Source organism: Xiphias gladius, chromosome 3 (assembly GCF_016859285.1).
Source record: "Xiphias gladius isolate SHS-SW01 ecotype Sanya breed wild chromosome 3, ASM1685928v1, whole genome shotgun sequence".
Lineage (NCBI taxonomy): Eukaryota > Metazoa > Chordata > Actinopteri > Istiophoriformes > Xiphiidae > Xiphias > Xiphias gladius.
The window spans coordinates 4,188,031-4,206,907 of record NC_053402.1 but is presented as its reverse complement, the minus strand read 5'-3'; the positions used below and the strand labels follow the sequence as shown (position 1 = coordinate 4,206,907).

Sequence of the window (18,877 nt, the reverse complement as noted above, 5' to 3'; positions counted from 1 at the left end):
TTACATTCACTCCATATCTTGCTCAAAATTCTTAAATAACAATGTTTATGCAAATAAAAATATTTTAAACATTCAGTACCAAGCTCATGTCCAGTATTGGTTTGGCTCTACTTACGGCGTGTGCTGTTACTTTAGTATTAGGCTGGCCAACAGTCAAGATAAAATGAGACTTTGGAATAAGTGAGTCTACTGAAACTGGCAGCCAGCAGTCTCAGAAGCTTGCTGCCACGAGATGAATTTGATTTAATTATGTTTCTTTAAGATTCACTCATTTAGGCGTGATTAATTCCATAATAAAGAAAAAATTCACCAGTAGGCGGTGTCTAATCCCATCTCACTGCTACAGTACTGTAATTATCAGATTCCCTTCGTGATATATATTTTACAGTGTCTAAATTCCCCCATTTTCCAAAAGTATTTCCAGCTTGTTGATGTTTTGAAACTCAATCCAATACACAGCTGAGTATGAAGCATACATGTCTGAAATAAGGTTGCACACCTTTCACATACAGTACTCAGATCAATTTCATTCTGTGTTAATGACAGGTGAAAGATTAAAATTAAAAAAATAAAAATAAAAAACACTAAGCAGCAACTTTTAATATTAAAATGAAAATTAAGGTGAATGCAGCTGTACATTTGAATTCAATGATGAAAGGAGAAGGGTGAGCTGACTGGAGTGGGCATGGCTTTAGTGCAGTTGTCCAGCAACTCTACGGATGGCGTCAGTCAAGCAGAGACACACAGAAGGCTTTAGGTACGATGCAGACAACTTTTTAACATTGAATACTTGCATCTATATTTTATGTACCTGATAAAATTCCACTGATGTAGATAATGGTTCTGAACTGACCATTCACATTAATCCATAAAATAAGGTAGATCCATGCAAGAATCGGTTTTCTGCCCGTGAGACTGAACAGCTACTGCAGTTATTTGTGGTGAATTTTTCTTACTGTCAGACCTCATGAGAAGACCCAAACCAACAGGCAGCTAAATGCAATTCAACCATCATTCATAGATTTGAACCTGTGCTTTTTTAGTCACATGTCAAAATGTCGGAGTGAAAAAGTTAAATTGTGTATAAACACATAAATGATGGCACTGTTGCACTGGGTTACCTGGGCATTACCATTTTTTGACTCCATCCCTGACATACTGTCTTGGTGCCGCAAACACTTACTAGAGCACCAAATATGGATTAATCCACTGCTTAAGGTAGTACCCAAAAAATGCACTATTTCCCCATTTGTTTCTAAATGTTTATTAAAATACAAAAGTGACCAGCTGTTTAAGGAAACCAGCGTAAGTGTCTACACACATGCTAGCAGCTCTGTGATACCTTGAGTTACATGCTCACAATGACAATGACAAAAATATTTGTTTAAATTAAGTTAAAATTTAAAAATCAGAAGATCCCCAACTGTATTAGCATTCATCCTGAAGGGAACTTGAATGTGTGGAAAAGATATTATGGCCAATAGTTCATATTTCATCATTAACATCAAGGTGGTGGACTGACTGACCATTTTTTAGAATTGTTAAAAATGAAACTATATAAAATGTAAAGATTAACATCTTCAATACGCTTTGTGCTGAGATAGGATAGGGAGGTCAGAAAATATTGAGAGACAGACTAACACATTGTTGGTTTTGGTCTTTCCATGGTATTTGTGGACAGTAAGAAAAATATAGAGAAATCCTTCCCCCCAGAACAGGGAGGATGCTGAAGCCTACACCCCACTCAACCCTCTCGGGGAAGGGGAGTCACCTCACTGTCAGGACGGTGTGGCTCCATCCTGCTAGCTCCTCTACTTTAAGCCCTTCGTGGTCATCACTGTTGGCATGCTGCTGTTTGGATTGGGCACAGCAGCAGCTGATCCCTGCTCTACTTCACCCAGGCGGGAAGTGCCCCCTAACCACTGGGGCAACTGTTCCTCTGTGAGGGTCTGATGTTCCTAGTCATCAGCCTGGTCTGGAAATCCATTCTCACACAGAGCCTGGAACACAAGGCTTTCACCACTGCAGCCATGGCACAGGGCTGCAAGTGGAGCGCGAACACCACTGATGGGGAACTCAGGCTGAAGCAACCAAGACCCCTAAACCATCTTTTTAAAAAGTAAATAGCATTACCTACATAAGAGTGCAACAGTCAAACTTTGGGACAGGGTTTTGATTTAAATGACCATACAGGTTTGAAACTATCGAGTTGTATTATTGGAGGTGCAGGATCCAGTGTTTTTTGCAGGTTGAGCCATACAAGGGACTAAAGGTTAAGATATCTGGGCCTATGCTGCTTCGACTTTGACTAGCCATCCTGTCATTTTCAGTCAGGGTCATAGCCAAAATCAAAGCCAAAATGGTTTATCTTGCCTAAGAATGAATGTAAAGAATTTTCAGAGTTTTAAATCAGCAAATTTGGTGATGATTTTAATGAACATCAGTTATGCACAGTGTCAGGAATAAAATTCTTATGGTAAAATCCTGCATCATCTGTTATATATTGGACTATAAGTAGTCCGAATTAAGTATATTAGTCTAAAAAATTCTAGAATTGCTCAATTTTAATATATACTTCCCCCACGTTATTAAAAACACCAAATTTACAGAACAAATACTGTGGACATATCCTCAGTGTCCTCAGTTATAACCCTGTTTTCAGTTGGCCCAGAGGTTGCGGCACTGATTGGTAGATATAAGCAAGTTGATTAAAAACCTGTAGTTTCTAGTGAGTGTTAGAGTGTAAGATCTTTACATCTTTACATTCCAAATTATTACATCGGAGTAGGTCAAAACTGGCATCTCAAAGACAAAAAAAGCATTGTTAAACATTCAGTGCAGCCATTTTTCTTGTGATTTATGGGGAGACCAGTGTGGCAAGACTACCTTTTTTCTTTTGTTGTATTTCAATGTACTATCATAGCACTGTATTACAGCCCTCTAATTCCTGCTTCTTTTACTCTTCAAACTTGAATAAACATTTTCCTTTCCAATTCAAACCACTACTACCGTTGTTATTTCTATTCACAGATTTGACAATATGGCATTAAAGAACATTGAAAGAAAGAAAGTGTAGACTATATTAGGAGAATTAAAGTATTCATCTGTTAACTGCATAATGTTGACGTATATAACCAAAGTTTAATAGCTGCAGACTGATCGGCCCCAAGTGATGAACTTGACTTGGACCCACCACAGCAAGATGTCCCAGCTAGTTAATAGGCATGTACACTGTTGGCCCAGCATTTATTTCTGGGAATTTGTTTGAGTTTGATTGCATTACTTAACCAATCTTATCATATTGTACTATTATTGAGGGATAATTGTTTTCACTAGCGCCTTTGAGTTTTTTAATTTGAGTTTTTTAACGTATTCACAATTTTGAATACGTCCATTTTTAGCCACACTCCCTCATTGTTACTACAGCACTACAGCCAGTTTCTAATTGGCTATTTCACTCAACTTGTCTGTGCATGGTCAGTGCTTGTTTCATGAAAAAGAAAACGACTGCCATGTTGTCTTCACTTTTTCATTTTCCATGTTTTTCATGTTGTCAGTCTGTATCTCACTAAAAATGCTTTCTCCTCAGCAGTAGTTGTGTGGATTAGCTGAGTTATCTGCAGTCAAAAACACTGCCATTTTCTCTGTTAAACATTTTTTTACATGCATTGAACAAAGATGGACCAGTCTCACCACTGACCATAAGGAAGTTATGGAGGCTATGTCATTTTCTCCCTTCATCTTTTTTCAAGTCATGAAATTTTGAAAGTTTCAGAATTACTTAAGTTCGACTTTCAATGTGACTAAATTACATTCCAATTAATAACAACACATTTAAGTAATGTAGTCTAATTTATGTTGCCACTTTCAACAGTGCTTTATGAAACTTTACTTGTTTTTATTTTTTTAGGAATAATTTTTTGATATGTTTCTGTCCATATCAGATGAACATGTTACAGTAGTGAGGTTGCACTGGTCCAATGTTAGCCTTCTTACTACAACAGACAACGGTTGGTACATTTTTCTTGATGTTGTTGGGGGGACTAAAGTTATCATAAGTTAATGTGAACAATTTTTACTCAGTATGTGGTGTACTAAAGTGGTGGGCTTCCAGTCATTTTTGGGGAAGGTGCTTCTAACTTTATCAAGAGTAGCTCTGTGAGTAACATTATTTTTCTAAATTATACTACATTTTAAGTTATTAACGTTTAGTGATTCCTGTCACATCATGCAAACAAATCATTGTCTCACTAGTAAAATGAGAGAACAGCTTACAGATACTAACTGGCAATATTGTGACCTTTCTCTCCTGTCACTCACACTGTTAGAATATTGAATGTGAGAATGGCTTCAAACACGACAGAAGACTCTAACGTTCCTGTTGGCGTCTTCTGGCTTCAGGAAGATGTGGCCCAAAATCTGGCTTCTCCTCACATGAAGCTATCAAAAAACTGGGAACATCTTGGAAGGCAGTGTTGTCAGGGACATACTTAGGGCAATCTGACTCCTGTCTAGCCCAATGAACTGTACCTGGATTACCCAAAGTGCATTTAAAACATTCTAATTCTATTCAACAAGTTAAATTTCAAAGTGAAGCTTCAAAGTCTACAAAATCAGCTTCAAAGTGTAAGACTAGCCTGATCTGACATAAAGTATAAAAGTATTTTTAGGAAGGAAATGGTAGATTGAATGTTTTGTATGTATATATAAACAACAATGTGTGTTTAATGCAGTTTGATACATGTACTGCATTTTTTGTTTATTTTTTATTGTGTATATTTCTCACATTAATTATTTTAAGTACAAATAATTTGGCTTTAAGCGTATTGAACTTAAAATGTTACTTCTAATCTGTGCAGCATTTAAGTCAATTTTACTCAAATTAATTAAGATGATTCTTGCTCTTAAGCGGTCATATGACAACAGTGTAGGCATGAGTCAGTCTTCGTATTTAAAGAGGGTCGTGCACAGTCCCAGTCAATGGCATGGAAGCATCTGCCAAACTGTTGTGATCACACAGAAGATTTTTAACATTTTCACATGCTTTTAGTGTCTTAGGACACCAGAAATGAACCTATTATTACAGTAAAACTTGCCATATAAAGACATAAAAATCTTGCAAGATAAACAAAATAACTAGGAACAGCTAGATAAATGTTTAGGTTAGATATAGATAGAAATAGATAAAATTGCCATATTGCACATCAGTCCACACTCAAAAACCCATCATGACAAAGAGAAAACATGTTTTTAGAAATTTTTTCAAATTTATAAAATATCAAAAACTGAAATCTCTCATTTACAAGAATGTTCATTTGCTGTGGCTATCCAAGTTTTGGTCAGATCCATCCTGTTTGTTAAAATTATCCTTGGGATGTGTCTAGAACTTGACTGGTGTCCAGCTGTGGCAAATAAAATTGACTGGACAGAGTTTAGAAAGGCACACATCTGTGTATATTAGGTCCCAGAGTTAAAACTGCATGTTAGGACAAAAACCAAGCCATGAAATCCAAGGAACACTCTGTAGACCTCGTGATAAAATTGTGGTGGGGCATAGATCAGGGCAAGGGTATAAAACAATTTCTAAAGCTTTTGAGTGTTCCCAGGACCACAGTGGCCTCAATAATTGTGAAATGGAAGACATCTCGAAACACCAGGACTTTCCTAGACTTTTCCAGCCAAACTGAATAACCGGGCAAAAAGGGCCTTGTTCAGGGATGTGACCCTAATGGCCACTCTAAAAGAGCTTCAGAAGTCCTCTGCAGAAATTGAAGAAGCTGCTGGAAGGATGACCATCTCAGCAGCCCTCTATCAATCAGTCCTTTATGGTAGAGTGTCTAAACGGAAGTTACTTTGAGTAAATGCATATGACACCCTGCTTGGAGTTTGCCAAGAGCATTTAAAAGACTCTGAGAGCATAAGGAAAAAGATTCTCTTAGACAAAATTGAACTTTTTGGGCAGAACTCCAAGCACTATGTCTGGTGAAAACCAGGCACTGCTCATCACCTGGGTAATATCATCCATATGGTGAAACATAGTGGTGACAGCATCATGCCATGGGGGGGGCTTCTCAATGGCAGGGACAGGGAGTTTGGTCAGAATGGAGGGAAGGATGAATGCAGCCAAATACAGAGAGTTCCTTAAAGAAAACCTGCTCCCGAATGCAAGAAACCTGAGACTGGGGCAACGGTTCTCCTTTCAGCACAACAATGACCCAAAGCATGCATCAAAGACAATGCTGGAGTGGCTTCAGGACAAGTCTCTAACTGTCCTTCAGTGGCTCAGCCAAAGCCCAGACTTTAACTCCATAGAACATCTGTGGAGAGACCTGAAGATTCCCATCAATCTGAAGAAGCTTGAGTGGATCTGCCAGGAAGAATAAACTGGGATAAACTGTCAAAGTCCAAGTGTGTAAAGCTTGTAGAAGACTCGAAGCTATTGCTGCCAAAGGCATTCCACATACTACTGGTGTAAGGGTCTGAATATTTTTGTAAATGAGAGAGATTTCAGTTTTTGATTTTTAATAAATTTGCAAACGTTTCTAAAAACATGTTTTCACTTTGTCATTATGGATTATTGAGTCTGGACTGATGGGGGAAAAAATGGCAATTTTATTCATTTTGAATTAAATCTACAACACAATAACGTGAGCAAAAGGTGAAGGGATATGAATATTTTCTGAATCCACTTTAGGTCCGTCTTATTCATGCTTGTCGCAGTTTTTGTGGCCATTTTTCCAGCTCTGACATTGGAAGATGACATTTCCATTCTTAATATCGCCAACAAAGCTTTCATTGGCCACTTTTTTCCCCAACTGTAGAAGCAGCGTTCAATGAGCACAACACTAGACCTAATTTTAATTGCTGAAAGAAAATAAGGTGCAGACAGTGATTCAGAGCTCTGGAACCAGGCTATGGTGAGTCAACCAACTTTATGTAAGTGCAATGCTAAATCACTGGAGAACCACTTGTACTGTAACTGCTTGTAACCAAATGAGCTATAACATTCAATAAACACATTTTATAACAAACTAATACTGTAATTAACTTGATGATATTTTAAACACTAATTACTACATAGGGCAGTGCTTCCCTGTGGGACAAGTGATAAATTAGGCTATAAACCTCTCTACATACAGTATAAAGATCAGTGAATGTGTGTTGTAGACCTCCTGGGGGGGAAATCTCATATTTCCGGTGTTCATTTCTCTCTATTTTATTTGATGAACCTGTCCAATTTTGTGGTAAAAAGATTTGGAATTTGTGTTTTCTCTTACAGCCAGTTACATACACAGATCGTTTTTTTTGCTGCTCCATCTGTCTCAGTGAGAACCACAGAGGCTGCTGTGTGTTCCTGTTGTTCACTGTATTTGTCATTTTTCCACAAGCTTTTCTGTTCATTGTGGCCACTGGTGGGCTGTGTAATCCTTTAAAACAGGATTACTGAGGCAGACAATTGTTGCTGGACATATCCATCTCTGATTGTTCTGAGATCAGTATGGCCGCTGGTTGCAGTCCTCCAAAACTCCACCCCTACACACACACACACACACACACACACACACACACACACACACACACACACACACACACACACACACACAAACTTTGTGCTGTGGCTCCAGGCCAAAGGTGAGCAAATTAACTGATCTGACATAATCTAACCTACAGCATGTCCATTTTTGTGCACTATGCAAATAAAAAAGAAAATATCCTGTTAGATAGCAGCTTTGTCAGTACAAAACACTGGTGCAAACATATATGTAAGTCTGTAAATGTATCATGCTGGACATATTTCACTCTCATGTCTTTCTATTTCATCCATGTGTCCATCAATTGAATGGATTTGTTGATTGAAAATCTCTGGAAAATGATAGTTCCCCATACATTTAAGGTTTTTGAGTATTGCACACCCGCAATATCAACACCCATCATGAGATTATGACATTGAATGCATACTGTTTAATATATTCTCATTTCAGAGGGAAGTTTTTAGATTAGACTAGATTAGATTAAACCTCATTGTCTTTGCTTAGAGTAAGTACCAATACAAACAAATTGCAGTTTAGCATCTGAACAGATGCAGCAGAATGCATAAACAGTCCTGTGCAATAAAAGTGAGAGTTTTTCAAAAAAATAATGCCATGAATAGTTTTTATTTCTGTTAACTCCATACAAAGCGCAGTAAATATATTTTATTATATTGGTTTCATATTCCACCATGATGCCAAGCATGTTATGTTATTCTGTTGATATAAAGTATTGTATTGAACATATACGGTTTGTATGTGTGTATTGCTGTGTGTATGACTCCATATTTGTGGCTATTTAAGCACTTGGGTGGAGTTACTATTTTCTGTTTCAAATAATCATTTATTTTTTTAGACTTGAATATAGATCAATTTAACCAATAATTTCTTTTTGCCTCCCAGGTAGTGTTTTCAGTCCCTCCTCTAGTGAGCACCACGCCCCTCCTCTGTGAGCCTCAGCCGGGCTACCTGAGCGAGACTCACCTTACACCCGCTCTGAAACTTAATGCCACAGTACAAAGGTAGCGGGAAATAAGCAGTTATTGTCAGAGACTTTAGCGTCCCCTTGGAGTCACATTGCCCACTTTATATTGACATGGAACCAGTCTATCGGGGTCTGGGTCGCTGTCAGTGCTGTTTCTGGCTCGCAGTAGCCTTTGACATTTTGGGACTGGTCGTACTTCTCATCGGGGTTTTTGTGAACGTGTTTTTCTATGACCTCCTCATCTACGCAGGCGCCATCGTCATCTTTCTCAGTCTCGTCTGGTGGGTGTTCTGGTACTCTGGGAACATCGAGGTGCCCCCGGCGGAGCTGGAGGATGATGTGGGATTACTGAAAAAGGACAAGGGCGGTCTGAGCGGCATCAGCGGCGCGCTGAGGCGCTTCTCCAGTCGCGTGTCCAGCGGCATCAGAAACTCGTTCCGCAGGAACGGAGGACCGTCCGGTAGGCCTACCTGTGCCCGCGCGCAGAGGTCAGCCACCGGGGCTTCAGTGACCCCGCAGGCGGAACAGGTGGCTGTTTCCATGGCAACAGTGAGCCCGCAGGAGAATTTCCCGCACGCTGCTGTCTCCTCAGTGGCAGCCTGTACCATTCAGATGCCGCGCACAAGTACAGAGATTTCACCTACATAATGTAGGCCGAGAGGTGAGGCCTTACACACATAACACTGACTTTATCTTGTATAGGCCTACTATCAAATTAAAAAATATAAACTACTACAGGTATGGGGATCATGGAAGTTTCAATAAAGAATCCTAACTGGTAGGCCTATGACCCCGACATTTAAAACACATGGCAAAGAAACCCTTCAATTGCCTGCGCACATGTACAGTCAGCATATAGCCCAGTATAGCTAATGTCACTTAGATAGTGAAATCCCCCTCAGATCCAAGGCAAAAATCCCAAAGCCACAGAAACAATGCAATGTCACCAATGGTAGCTTTGGAGCTCATACTGCTCTACTTTATTTTTTTTAAACAAACGTTTACTTTAATATTTTCCCATTGGCAACGGATAGTCTGAACACAATATTATAGGAATATAGCTAAATTGATCCAGCAAAAGTTTTTTTTAAATTATTATTTTATATACCTGCAATAGTGATTATCAAAACAACAACAAAGTGTGTGTTTGATGATGGATCAATATGAAACATGCTCAAACATACAAGTTAAGATTTACTGACGTTAAATAATTCCAAGTCCTGTTTTAAATCTATTCATTTAAACTAAGGGAGTTTAATGGGTTAAAATAACATAAAAGATCTTTATTTAATAGTATATTGTAGAATTGTAGGACTGTGGAAAAGATCTTGTTTCTATGAGGGCTTCTTCCTTGCTGAGTTTATCTTTATTTTCTTTCAGTTTGATGTAGTTTAAATGTGGAACTAAAAGGACTACCTGTGGTTATGGCAGTAAAACTCTCTTATCACCGGAGAATCATTAACCACAGTTCACTGCTCAATAAAAGACAAGCCCTTAGTTTAAACAATAGCAGGATTAGCTGAGACTTCCTTGAAAACCTTGTCATTCACAGACTGATGTAAATATGTCTGATAAAACACATAGAAATAACTTTTTGCTCACTACATGTTATGTCAAAAATGATACTCATCTCCACTCTGTGCACAAGCTTTAATAACAATGTTTCATTCATTTTCTTCCCCACAGATATTTTTTTTATTATTACTTCCTTGCAGCACTGAACAAAGGAGAACCTGTCCTATGCTCAGTTTTTTACTGTTTGTGTGTTTAACGAGAAATTATTCATAGCTGATCAAGATATCTGGAAGAAGAGTTAGCAGTTTTTGAGTTTAAGAGGACATAAATGTAATGTTTTTTTAGTCAGTGTGTTAGAGTTCTGGCTGCTTGGATTCAGTCTGTTTCAGATCAATACAGATAGTTACAATTTTAGGACAGATTTGCAACAATTCATAATGCGATGACCATAGCTCAAACAAGCACAATTTCACAACAACTTCATAGTTATGTATAGAGCCTGACTGATACTGGGTTTTTGGGGCCGATGCCGATACCGATTTTTAGGGAATAAAAAATTCTGATATTGATACATCAGCTGATATTCTGTATTTTATATATATATATATATATATATATATATATATATATATATATATATATATATATATAGTGTATGTTAGAGTTGTATTGAAAAGGGAAAATGATTGGGTCGTTGTTTATCAACTTTCCAGCTATGTAATTTCACAAACTAGCTATCAATTTACTGCGAAGACAGCACATGACTCCACACCACCATGTGCTCAACTGTGATGCATACACTGCTACATGTGCTGCAGACAGTGCTGAGAGTATTGTAAACATTGGAGTTGGATCGCGTTTTGCTGGACAAACTATGTGATGACACCAATTCTAAATTACCCCAAGCACCTGTTTCTGCTTTATGCTCTGTAAAAAAAGGTTTTCATATCGCTGCATATCAGCCAACATATACACCGATACCGATATATCTGTGATAGGCCGATATCAGCTGATAAAATCTATAAGCAGCTAGTATTAGCTGCTGGAAGTTGTCGCTATGGCTGACTCACAGGCTTGCAAGCTCCTGATTTCTGCATTAGCTGAGACAGCGGACACAATGAGGATGAAGGTGGAGAGCTGGGCATAGAGTAACAGAGCAAGGAGAAGGAGGCGCGGACTGGTTTGCCTATGAAGCTCATGTTCATGTTAATTTGATCTCCACAACTTGCATGTTGTAGCTTTAACCAAAATGTTTTAACCTAAATGAAACTCCTAAAATTGGGACTAAAATTTAACTGAAAATGTGCGCTTATACAAACAGAAATTTGTAGTACTGTAAGAAAAAAGAGGGTTAAGTTTTTGTAGGATATGTATGAAATGAACAGAATGTACAATTGCATGGCTAGAAACCATACTGGGCATCACAATGCTTCCTCATACCAAATCTGAACTGGAAAAGACAGGTTTCCCAGTACTATGCACTTCGCTAAAGAAATGATCTGTAAAATAAACTGAATTTAGAGGGACTTTAAAGCTCTAGTCACTGATAATTTTATTAATAATTGTGACTGTTTTAATGAATTTATATGCATGTATATGATGATTGTTTTGTGTGATGTTGTATACAGTAGATCTAATTTGTTCTTAGGTCTCTCATGTAAAAGAGGTCTTGAACTTCCTGATTAAATAAAGCCTAAGTAACTAGCAATGTATCGCTGCATCATGGGTTAAAAACATTCTACAATATTTTTTATGGAATGATCATACCCAGATCATGTAATAACACAATACATCCTAGTATGTGTTGATCCACTAATAGCATCTAATTAAGTGAACAGTCATTACATTATGTTGTTTTATTGTCCAGGAATATCATACATTACCTGAGTTTCATTCTTCAAGTTGAATGATAAGATACAGGTTTACTGTGTGAGGCCACATCCCATATTCACCTTGTTAAAGTAATGTCCCTTTTCAAACTCCACCCATTTGTAAATACCTGAAACAGTGAAGAAAGGTAAAATTTGATTCAAACCCTCACTGACCATGAGAGAAGGATTGCGATGTCTGCTGCTTAGAGCACTGCTAAAATGTCAGCATTTCATCCTTTGTGTGATGCACATACACATGGTGTGTCTTGTGCCTCTCCAATGGGATATTTTCTGTCACAATTGGCAGCTACTCCTCTTCTGTCCACTGGGTGTGTTATTCTCCAAACAGTGTCTTTTTGTCCAACCAGTGTCTTGTGGGGTGCCCAAAGGGTCCAACCTTCGTCCGTGACTGTTTTCCATTTATACAACACCATAATCACATAATCAGTCACATAATCTGCCAGAACAATATTCCCTGCCGTTTTTATGCAGACAATATGTAGTTTTACCTTTATTTTAATCCTGATGATTTGAGCAGACTACTGATTCATCATGACTGCATTACTGAAATCTAGAGATGGATTGACCAAAACTTCCTGCAATTCAATGTCAACCAAAACATTTCCTTCAACTTTTGTAACTCCCTGGTTACACTACTGTAACACACTTTTCTCTGACTTATAATTAAGTATCCGACTCCAGCTCTTAACCCATTGAGTCAAATAACTAAGAGTTATGATACCTTTCATCCACCTAACGTAATTTTTTCAGAATTTATAAGCTGCTAAGAAGATAGTCTACCATGTGCTGTGTTCATATGTTCAACATTCATCCATTGATTCAAACTTTCCTCACTTTTATTTGAGTATATTAAGCAGCATAATAAAAACAATAGGCTATGAATAGACACACTCTTGATGTAGTTCATAAAGCAGAAGCAGCTTCTGCTGTGATAACAGTAGTAAATGTGTTTGGATCAGGCTACCAGCTCATTTCATGTGGATTCAGGTTTATGGTCTTATCCTTACGTTACACTATGATCATGATTGTTTGTTAATTACAGATCCTTGTGGGCACTTAAACTTGTTGAATCAGCAAACATGTTACAAGAGGGAAAACAAAATATATACATGTAATGTGACCAAAAACTTGAGCTGGTGAGTGTTAGTTTTGGTGAACAGACTACTGCCGTAGAAAAACAGGTGTAGATGGCAACAGGCCTCCTTGTTCCCACCAATGGTGATAACAAGCGTGTCTAACCTTTGGAACCAGCTGGCTTTATTTTACTGCTTTTTCCACTAGCTGTAGCTGTGCTCTACTTACATACTTTCTGCCCACATTATTAATTCTACAACCAAGTTCACTGCAAAGAAGTCCATTCTACCACTCAGTGTTGAAGGCGGGGTTAACATATTTACTATGACAACTTATATCACTTAAGTTAACACACTGAGAGAATATTGCATTTAATGTAAAAAAAAGTACTCACCTTAGTGACACTACATCAGTGACAAAAAAGAAAACAAAATAGCTGAACAAGAGACTGATAATTTTTCCGGGAGAGTAATGGACGTTTTATAGGGTGAAGCACACTGAATCCCACAGGGCAGAAAATTGATGCACTATTCCTCATGACTTAAAACCATACACATAAAATGGCATATAAGCATGGCCATTTAGCCGGTATTTTGGAAATACTAAGGCCACGAGCCATGCCCTGGTACATGGTATTTACTACAAGACAAAACCAAGCTCCAAATCATGATGAAATTTAATATTAAAAATACTGATCATACTATAAAGATTTTTAACTTTGGCATTGTTATTTTGTGTCACTCCGTATATTGCTTTACATTAAATGTCAGAAAATATATCACTTAACAAATTATATTAAATACTGGACTAAGCTGAAACTGTTGCTGTAAAATCAGTGGACATTTTTCATTTCAGACATTTTGACTTGTCATAGTAGGAAAAGCGCTAGTGTTATTTATAATATTAACAGTGGCTCTGTTAAATTGATATGTCCCAGTAAGCAATACATGAGCCAGCATGCACAATACCAGGACCCTGAAACTGATACACCTAAATGCAATAGAACCATTATTAATGTTAGTAGTAACACCTGTTCTTTTCCTGCTATGAGTCAAAATGTCTACTGTGGAGAAGGCTCTAGCTTCTTTCTCTCAGTGTCATCAATAATAAATCTAATATAAATCTGTATATTAGTATAAGATTTGTGTGATGTTCTTTTTTTACTCATCATTGTACAATGCTTGATACACTCAGATGGATCCCACAAGATACAAGACAATGTCAGTACAACACCCTGATCGTCTACTCTTTATGGTCCCCTTTTAGTTAAATTTTTTTGTATTTTGTACATTAAAATGAATTGTATAGGTTTCCAGTAATGGTAGCAATGTTTGTTAAAAGTATTCTTTGGCTGAGAAACTCATACTTGCCTTGTGTAATACATTAATCCCTCAAATTCCCAGAAATATTACCAAGAACATGACCATGCAATTCTCAGGGGTAGGTACAGGCCTGTAGATGTGTCATCATTGCCGTATTGTTGCATTCATGACTGCCCACCGTACAGGAGGACCCAGTGCTATAGAGTGTTCCTATTAATACCCCTTGGCACTCCTGATATATTATGCTAGTTACTGACATATTCAAGCCACCTTTTCATCAAGTATGTCCCTTCTCTCTGAGTGCAGAGTCTTTCATATATAGGTCACAGGGCTCACTGAATGGTTTGATGAGTATGCAAATTATGTTGATCATTTCGCTATGGCCTTTACAGTCACCAGATCTCCAACCAAAGAGGACAAAGAAGAGTGAGCTAGCTACTGCTTACAAAGACATGAATAGTTTAATACACTGAAAAAAATGAATGGGCTCCAACAGGACAGCCTGCTGTCTCCTGTCACGTCCAGTACAGTCCGGTTTGTTGCTGATCTGATTCCAAGCTAATTTCAGGACTGCCCTCATCCTCAACAGGATTACGAATTCAGAAATCCAATTCAACTACACCACTTGCCCTCTGATGCATCAGGAACAGCTGTATATGTTGTGTTCCAGCATTGTCAGACTCGTTGTTATAATGATAATAATAAAAGTAATACTAACAGGTGTAATAATGTTATTAATAATAACAACAGTAAAGATGCCACAAATTAACAACAACAACAATAATAAAAATAATAAAATTAATAATGATGATGATGATTGTTGAGTAGTAGTGGTAGATTCTGATCCTGCAGCTCTGGAATTCGAGACAGTGGCAGAATGAGGATGGAGAGAGAGGGAGGAGAGGAAAAGCACAGGAGAGAGAATACACAAAGATTTCATTATTTTGTTTTATTATATATGTGCTGTTTCGCTTTATGATGTTTGCAGTTCCAGTTCTAGTATTACCTTAAACGTCTTTTTGTACATCTTGGCAATATTTCATATTTCATAGAAGTAAGCTTTATTAAAAAAAAGTGCAAAAGCACATCCAAACCATGCAGCACTTATTTTCCAAATCAAGTCTTGGCAAGCAGTAACCTGAGTGCACGGCTGGATGGAGGTTTGTAACATTATTCAGATTATTCATCAACCTTGATGAACTAGACTAAACATTATTTGAAAGCACAAAGCTTGTGTAAACCATTTTTGTTTACAATATTAATGCAATAACAGTTCCTTTTCCTCCTGTATTTTTGATAGTGAATTCCAAAGACTTGCCTTTCAGAAGTGACCAGGGTCAGGACTGTGGAGTAACAGTAACCATTTTGTTTTGGGTACTTTTTTAGAGTACTTCTTTTTTGGGCTTCTTCAAAAAAAGCAAGTGCTTCTTGAGGATTTAAACCCTCATCATATATATGAATTGAGTAAAAAGTAATCCAGTTAATTATTTTCTGGATCATTTTACATGAACCCCTGGCATATAGTTAATTTTCCTGTATTTTTTTTACAATATTTTTGCAATCATTATCCCCTTCCCTTGACCTACTTACAACTTAAGTATACAAAAAAGAAAGAAAACTGCCCAGATAGACCATCTCCCCTGCCCCAACTGGGTAAATCTGACCACAACTTGGTCAACCTTCAGCCCCAGTACAAACACAACCCACAAACATATGCTCCTTCGGGAGATGGTCTCCAGAGGCTGAGGAAGCTCTCATGCATGTTAAAACTTTGCACTGCTTCTTGAACAACAAGCCCTCAATTGCCAGCAATGTCAAAGACATTTAAAGACAGAGACTGGGAGGAGCTGAGTTGCATGCAGGGGGAGCTTAAGCACAGGCTGAAAGAGGCAAAGGTGGCATACAGGGGGAAGATGTAGTGGACGCTGCAAGAGAACATCAGGGAAGTGTGAAATGGAATGAAGGCCATCAAAGGCAGTAAGCAGAAGAACAGTAGCACAACAGATGGAGATGTGGAGAATGTGAACAAGTTCCAACTTCTCTGCAACAGATCTGTTTGCATCACTCCTGTTGCAGCAACTACAGCCTGCTCAGTGTCCCTGTACTGTGGAAGACATCATGCCTCATCCAAGTTCTTAAGAGGGGGTACCCCAGTGCACTGAATGACTTAAGGTCAGTTGTACTAACAGAGCTGCTCAACAGACACTCATGAGATCCTCCGTCTCTGGAGCCAGCCCGCTCTCGAACACCTCCAACTGTTGCTAGACTCTCTTATGGTTTACACTGTATTATATATATATATATATATATATATATATATATATATATATATATATATATATATATATATATATATATATATATATATATATATATATATATATATATATACATACACACATATATATTTTTATTTTTTATTTTTTGGGTGTCTTCTTGATTTTTTTTTGGCAATCTTATTTTAGTGGCCATGTTAGCCCTGCAGCTATGAGAGACTTTACCTATAAATACTACAGCTTCAGTGTACAACCTCCATTGTACAGTGTATCCTGTACGAACATTTACAGTTCTCATTCTGTTGTTATGGAAAATACATACATATCATATCTCATCTTTTTTTGTGTTTTCATTGGTACAGTGGTAGGTTATCATGTCTCACCTTTGTTAACAGTGTATCTCACAGCTATTATTGCCCCTTCATTTTATCTACGTTTTTATTACTTACTTTAGGTCATCTGCAATGGTTTGTATTCTATTCTGTCCTTGTTTTTATTCTGTATAAACTTCTAGATGCCTACAATTTCATCTGCGATTAATATCTACACTATCTATCTAACTAAAGGTCAACTGGAACCCATAACCCTGTGAGTCGAATCAATGGGAACACTTTGAATGCGACACCGGTGTTCTGTATTCACTTCCGTAAATACACAGTTCTCTTCCTCTTGTGAAGGGAGTTCACACATGCCCTTTGTTATTTGCAGCATATTTGGGAATTCATTTTTAAAATGAATTTATTATCCATAAATATCAGCTGTGAGTAACGACATATAATAATGAAACCAGCTCGTCTTATCGAGCTCAGTTGGGTTTTTTAGCGCAAGGATAGCTTACGTTTTCTTAGCAAAAACAAACGTTACTTTTTACATGAGCGCAGTCAATATGGAGATAGACGATCTGGACTTTTTGAACAGTCCTCCTGTGAAGACTGTCAGGTTTGGAGGCAGTGTGGTGGAAACGTTAGCTAAACATAAACAGGTGAGTGCTAACGATGCGTCAATTCGTTTTTACCCGTTACCGCTTAAAATAAAGTTGAGACTTAATTGAGACTCGTATTCAAGTGCTGCTCGGGCAACTTTCAGCATCGGAACACTGGCATTTCAGGAAGGAATAAAAGCTCTTTGTTGCTGTATCAGAAAGGAAAACGTGAGCTGCTTGACAGCTGTCTGATTTGTTGTTTCTATTCTTGTTTGAAGGGAGACTCAAGTGATTATGAACTGCTAAAACATCAGCTGACTGATCCTGAAATAAAGGTACAGCAAAGCATCAGTGTGTTTTGAGGTGACCTGAGATCAATGTTATAACAGTACGCTATGTCACGTAGCATTTTTTTGTCAGTGAACTTTCTCCTCTGACAGGATGCACAGATCATCAGCTGGCTGCAAGAATTTCGGAGTTGTGTGACCCAGCTAACGAAGGATCACGAACAGCTCATCTATACTATCTTGGTGAGTATAGAGCAGTTGGAAACCTCTATGAGACTTGTACCATGTTTACAGCTGAAACAATAAGTTGATTAATCAGCAAGTATTTCGAAAATCAATTAATTGCTAAGGTAAAATTTCAAGCAAAAATGTCAAACATTTGCTCATTTCAGCTTCTTAAATGTAAGTATTAGCTGCTGTTCTTTGCCTTACATTCTAGTAAACTGAATATCTTTAGGTTTATTACTGGTCAGATAAAAAAAGGCAAACTAGCAATATGAAGACATGATCTTTGGCTATAGGGAGTTGTGAGGGACATTTTTCACTATTTTCTGACATTTTATAGACCAGAGGATTAGTTGTATAAGCAATAATATAATCAGCTTTGACATTATAGTGGTATATACTGCAAGACTACTATGCAAAACACAGGGGGTGACAGCGGGCCTCTTCAGTCACTGACTAAATTAATACTGTGAACTACAGTATTTTGATAATTGAAAAATCATCAGTTATTTTTATAGCAAAAATGCCAAATAGTAACTCGGTTTTGGACTGTGAGTCACATAAAATAAGACATCTGTAGGCATCTCCTCTGTAGACATCTGTAGACATTTTTCACTATCTTTTGACATTTGATGGACAAAATGAATAATCAGTTATTTTGGAAAATAATCTGCAAATAATCAATAATGAAAATAATAGTATCTTATTTTGTCAGGTATTGACCAGATTTCCTCAAAAAAAAGACATTCCTGTGATCATTTTTTAATAAACAGTTTCCCAGTTGAGTTTCCAGAAAATTTACTTTATCATGTTACATATATATAAAAAATACATGTACCATGGGAAAAGA

General features: G+C 37.5%; 2 protein-coding genes across 2 annotated transcripts in view; both read left to right on the top strand.

Annotated features, from left to right (window-relative positions):
* The first annotated feature begins 8,514 nt into the window (after nucleotides 1-8,514).
* si:dkeyp-72e1.6 (transmembrane protein 238-like) lies at nucleotides 8,515-10,592 on the top strand. Its single transcript, XM_040123830.1, has 2 exons — nucleotides 8,515-9,175; nucleotides 10,201-10,592. The coding sequence occupies exon 1, from the start codon at nucleotides 8,626-8,628 to the stop codon at nucleotides 9,160-9,162; it is 537 nt and encodes a 178-aa protein (XP_039979764.1). The 5' UTR covers nucleotides 8,515-8,625; the 3' UTR covers nucleotides 9,163-9,175; nucleotides 10,201-10,592.
* Nucleotides 10,593-17,221: 6,629 nt separating this feature from the next.
* The window catches only part of rrn3 (RRN3 homolog, RNA polymerase I transcription factor), a 23,272-nt gene continuing 21,616 nt past the window's right edge, over nucleotides 17,222-18,877 (top strand). Inside the window, exons 1-3 of the mRNA XM_040117885.1 lie at nucleotides 17,222-17,575; nucleotides 17,794-17,850; nucleotides 17,956-18,045. Of these exons, the coding sequence (XP_039973819.1) occupies nucleotides 17,465-17,575; nucleotides 17,794-17,850; nucleotides 17,956-18,045 (258 nt within the window). The 5' untranslated portion in view covers nucleotides 17,222-17,464. The remainder of the gene's footprint in view (nucleotides 17,576-17,793; nucleotides 17,851-17,955; nucleotides 18,046-18,877) is intronic.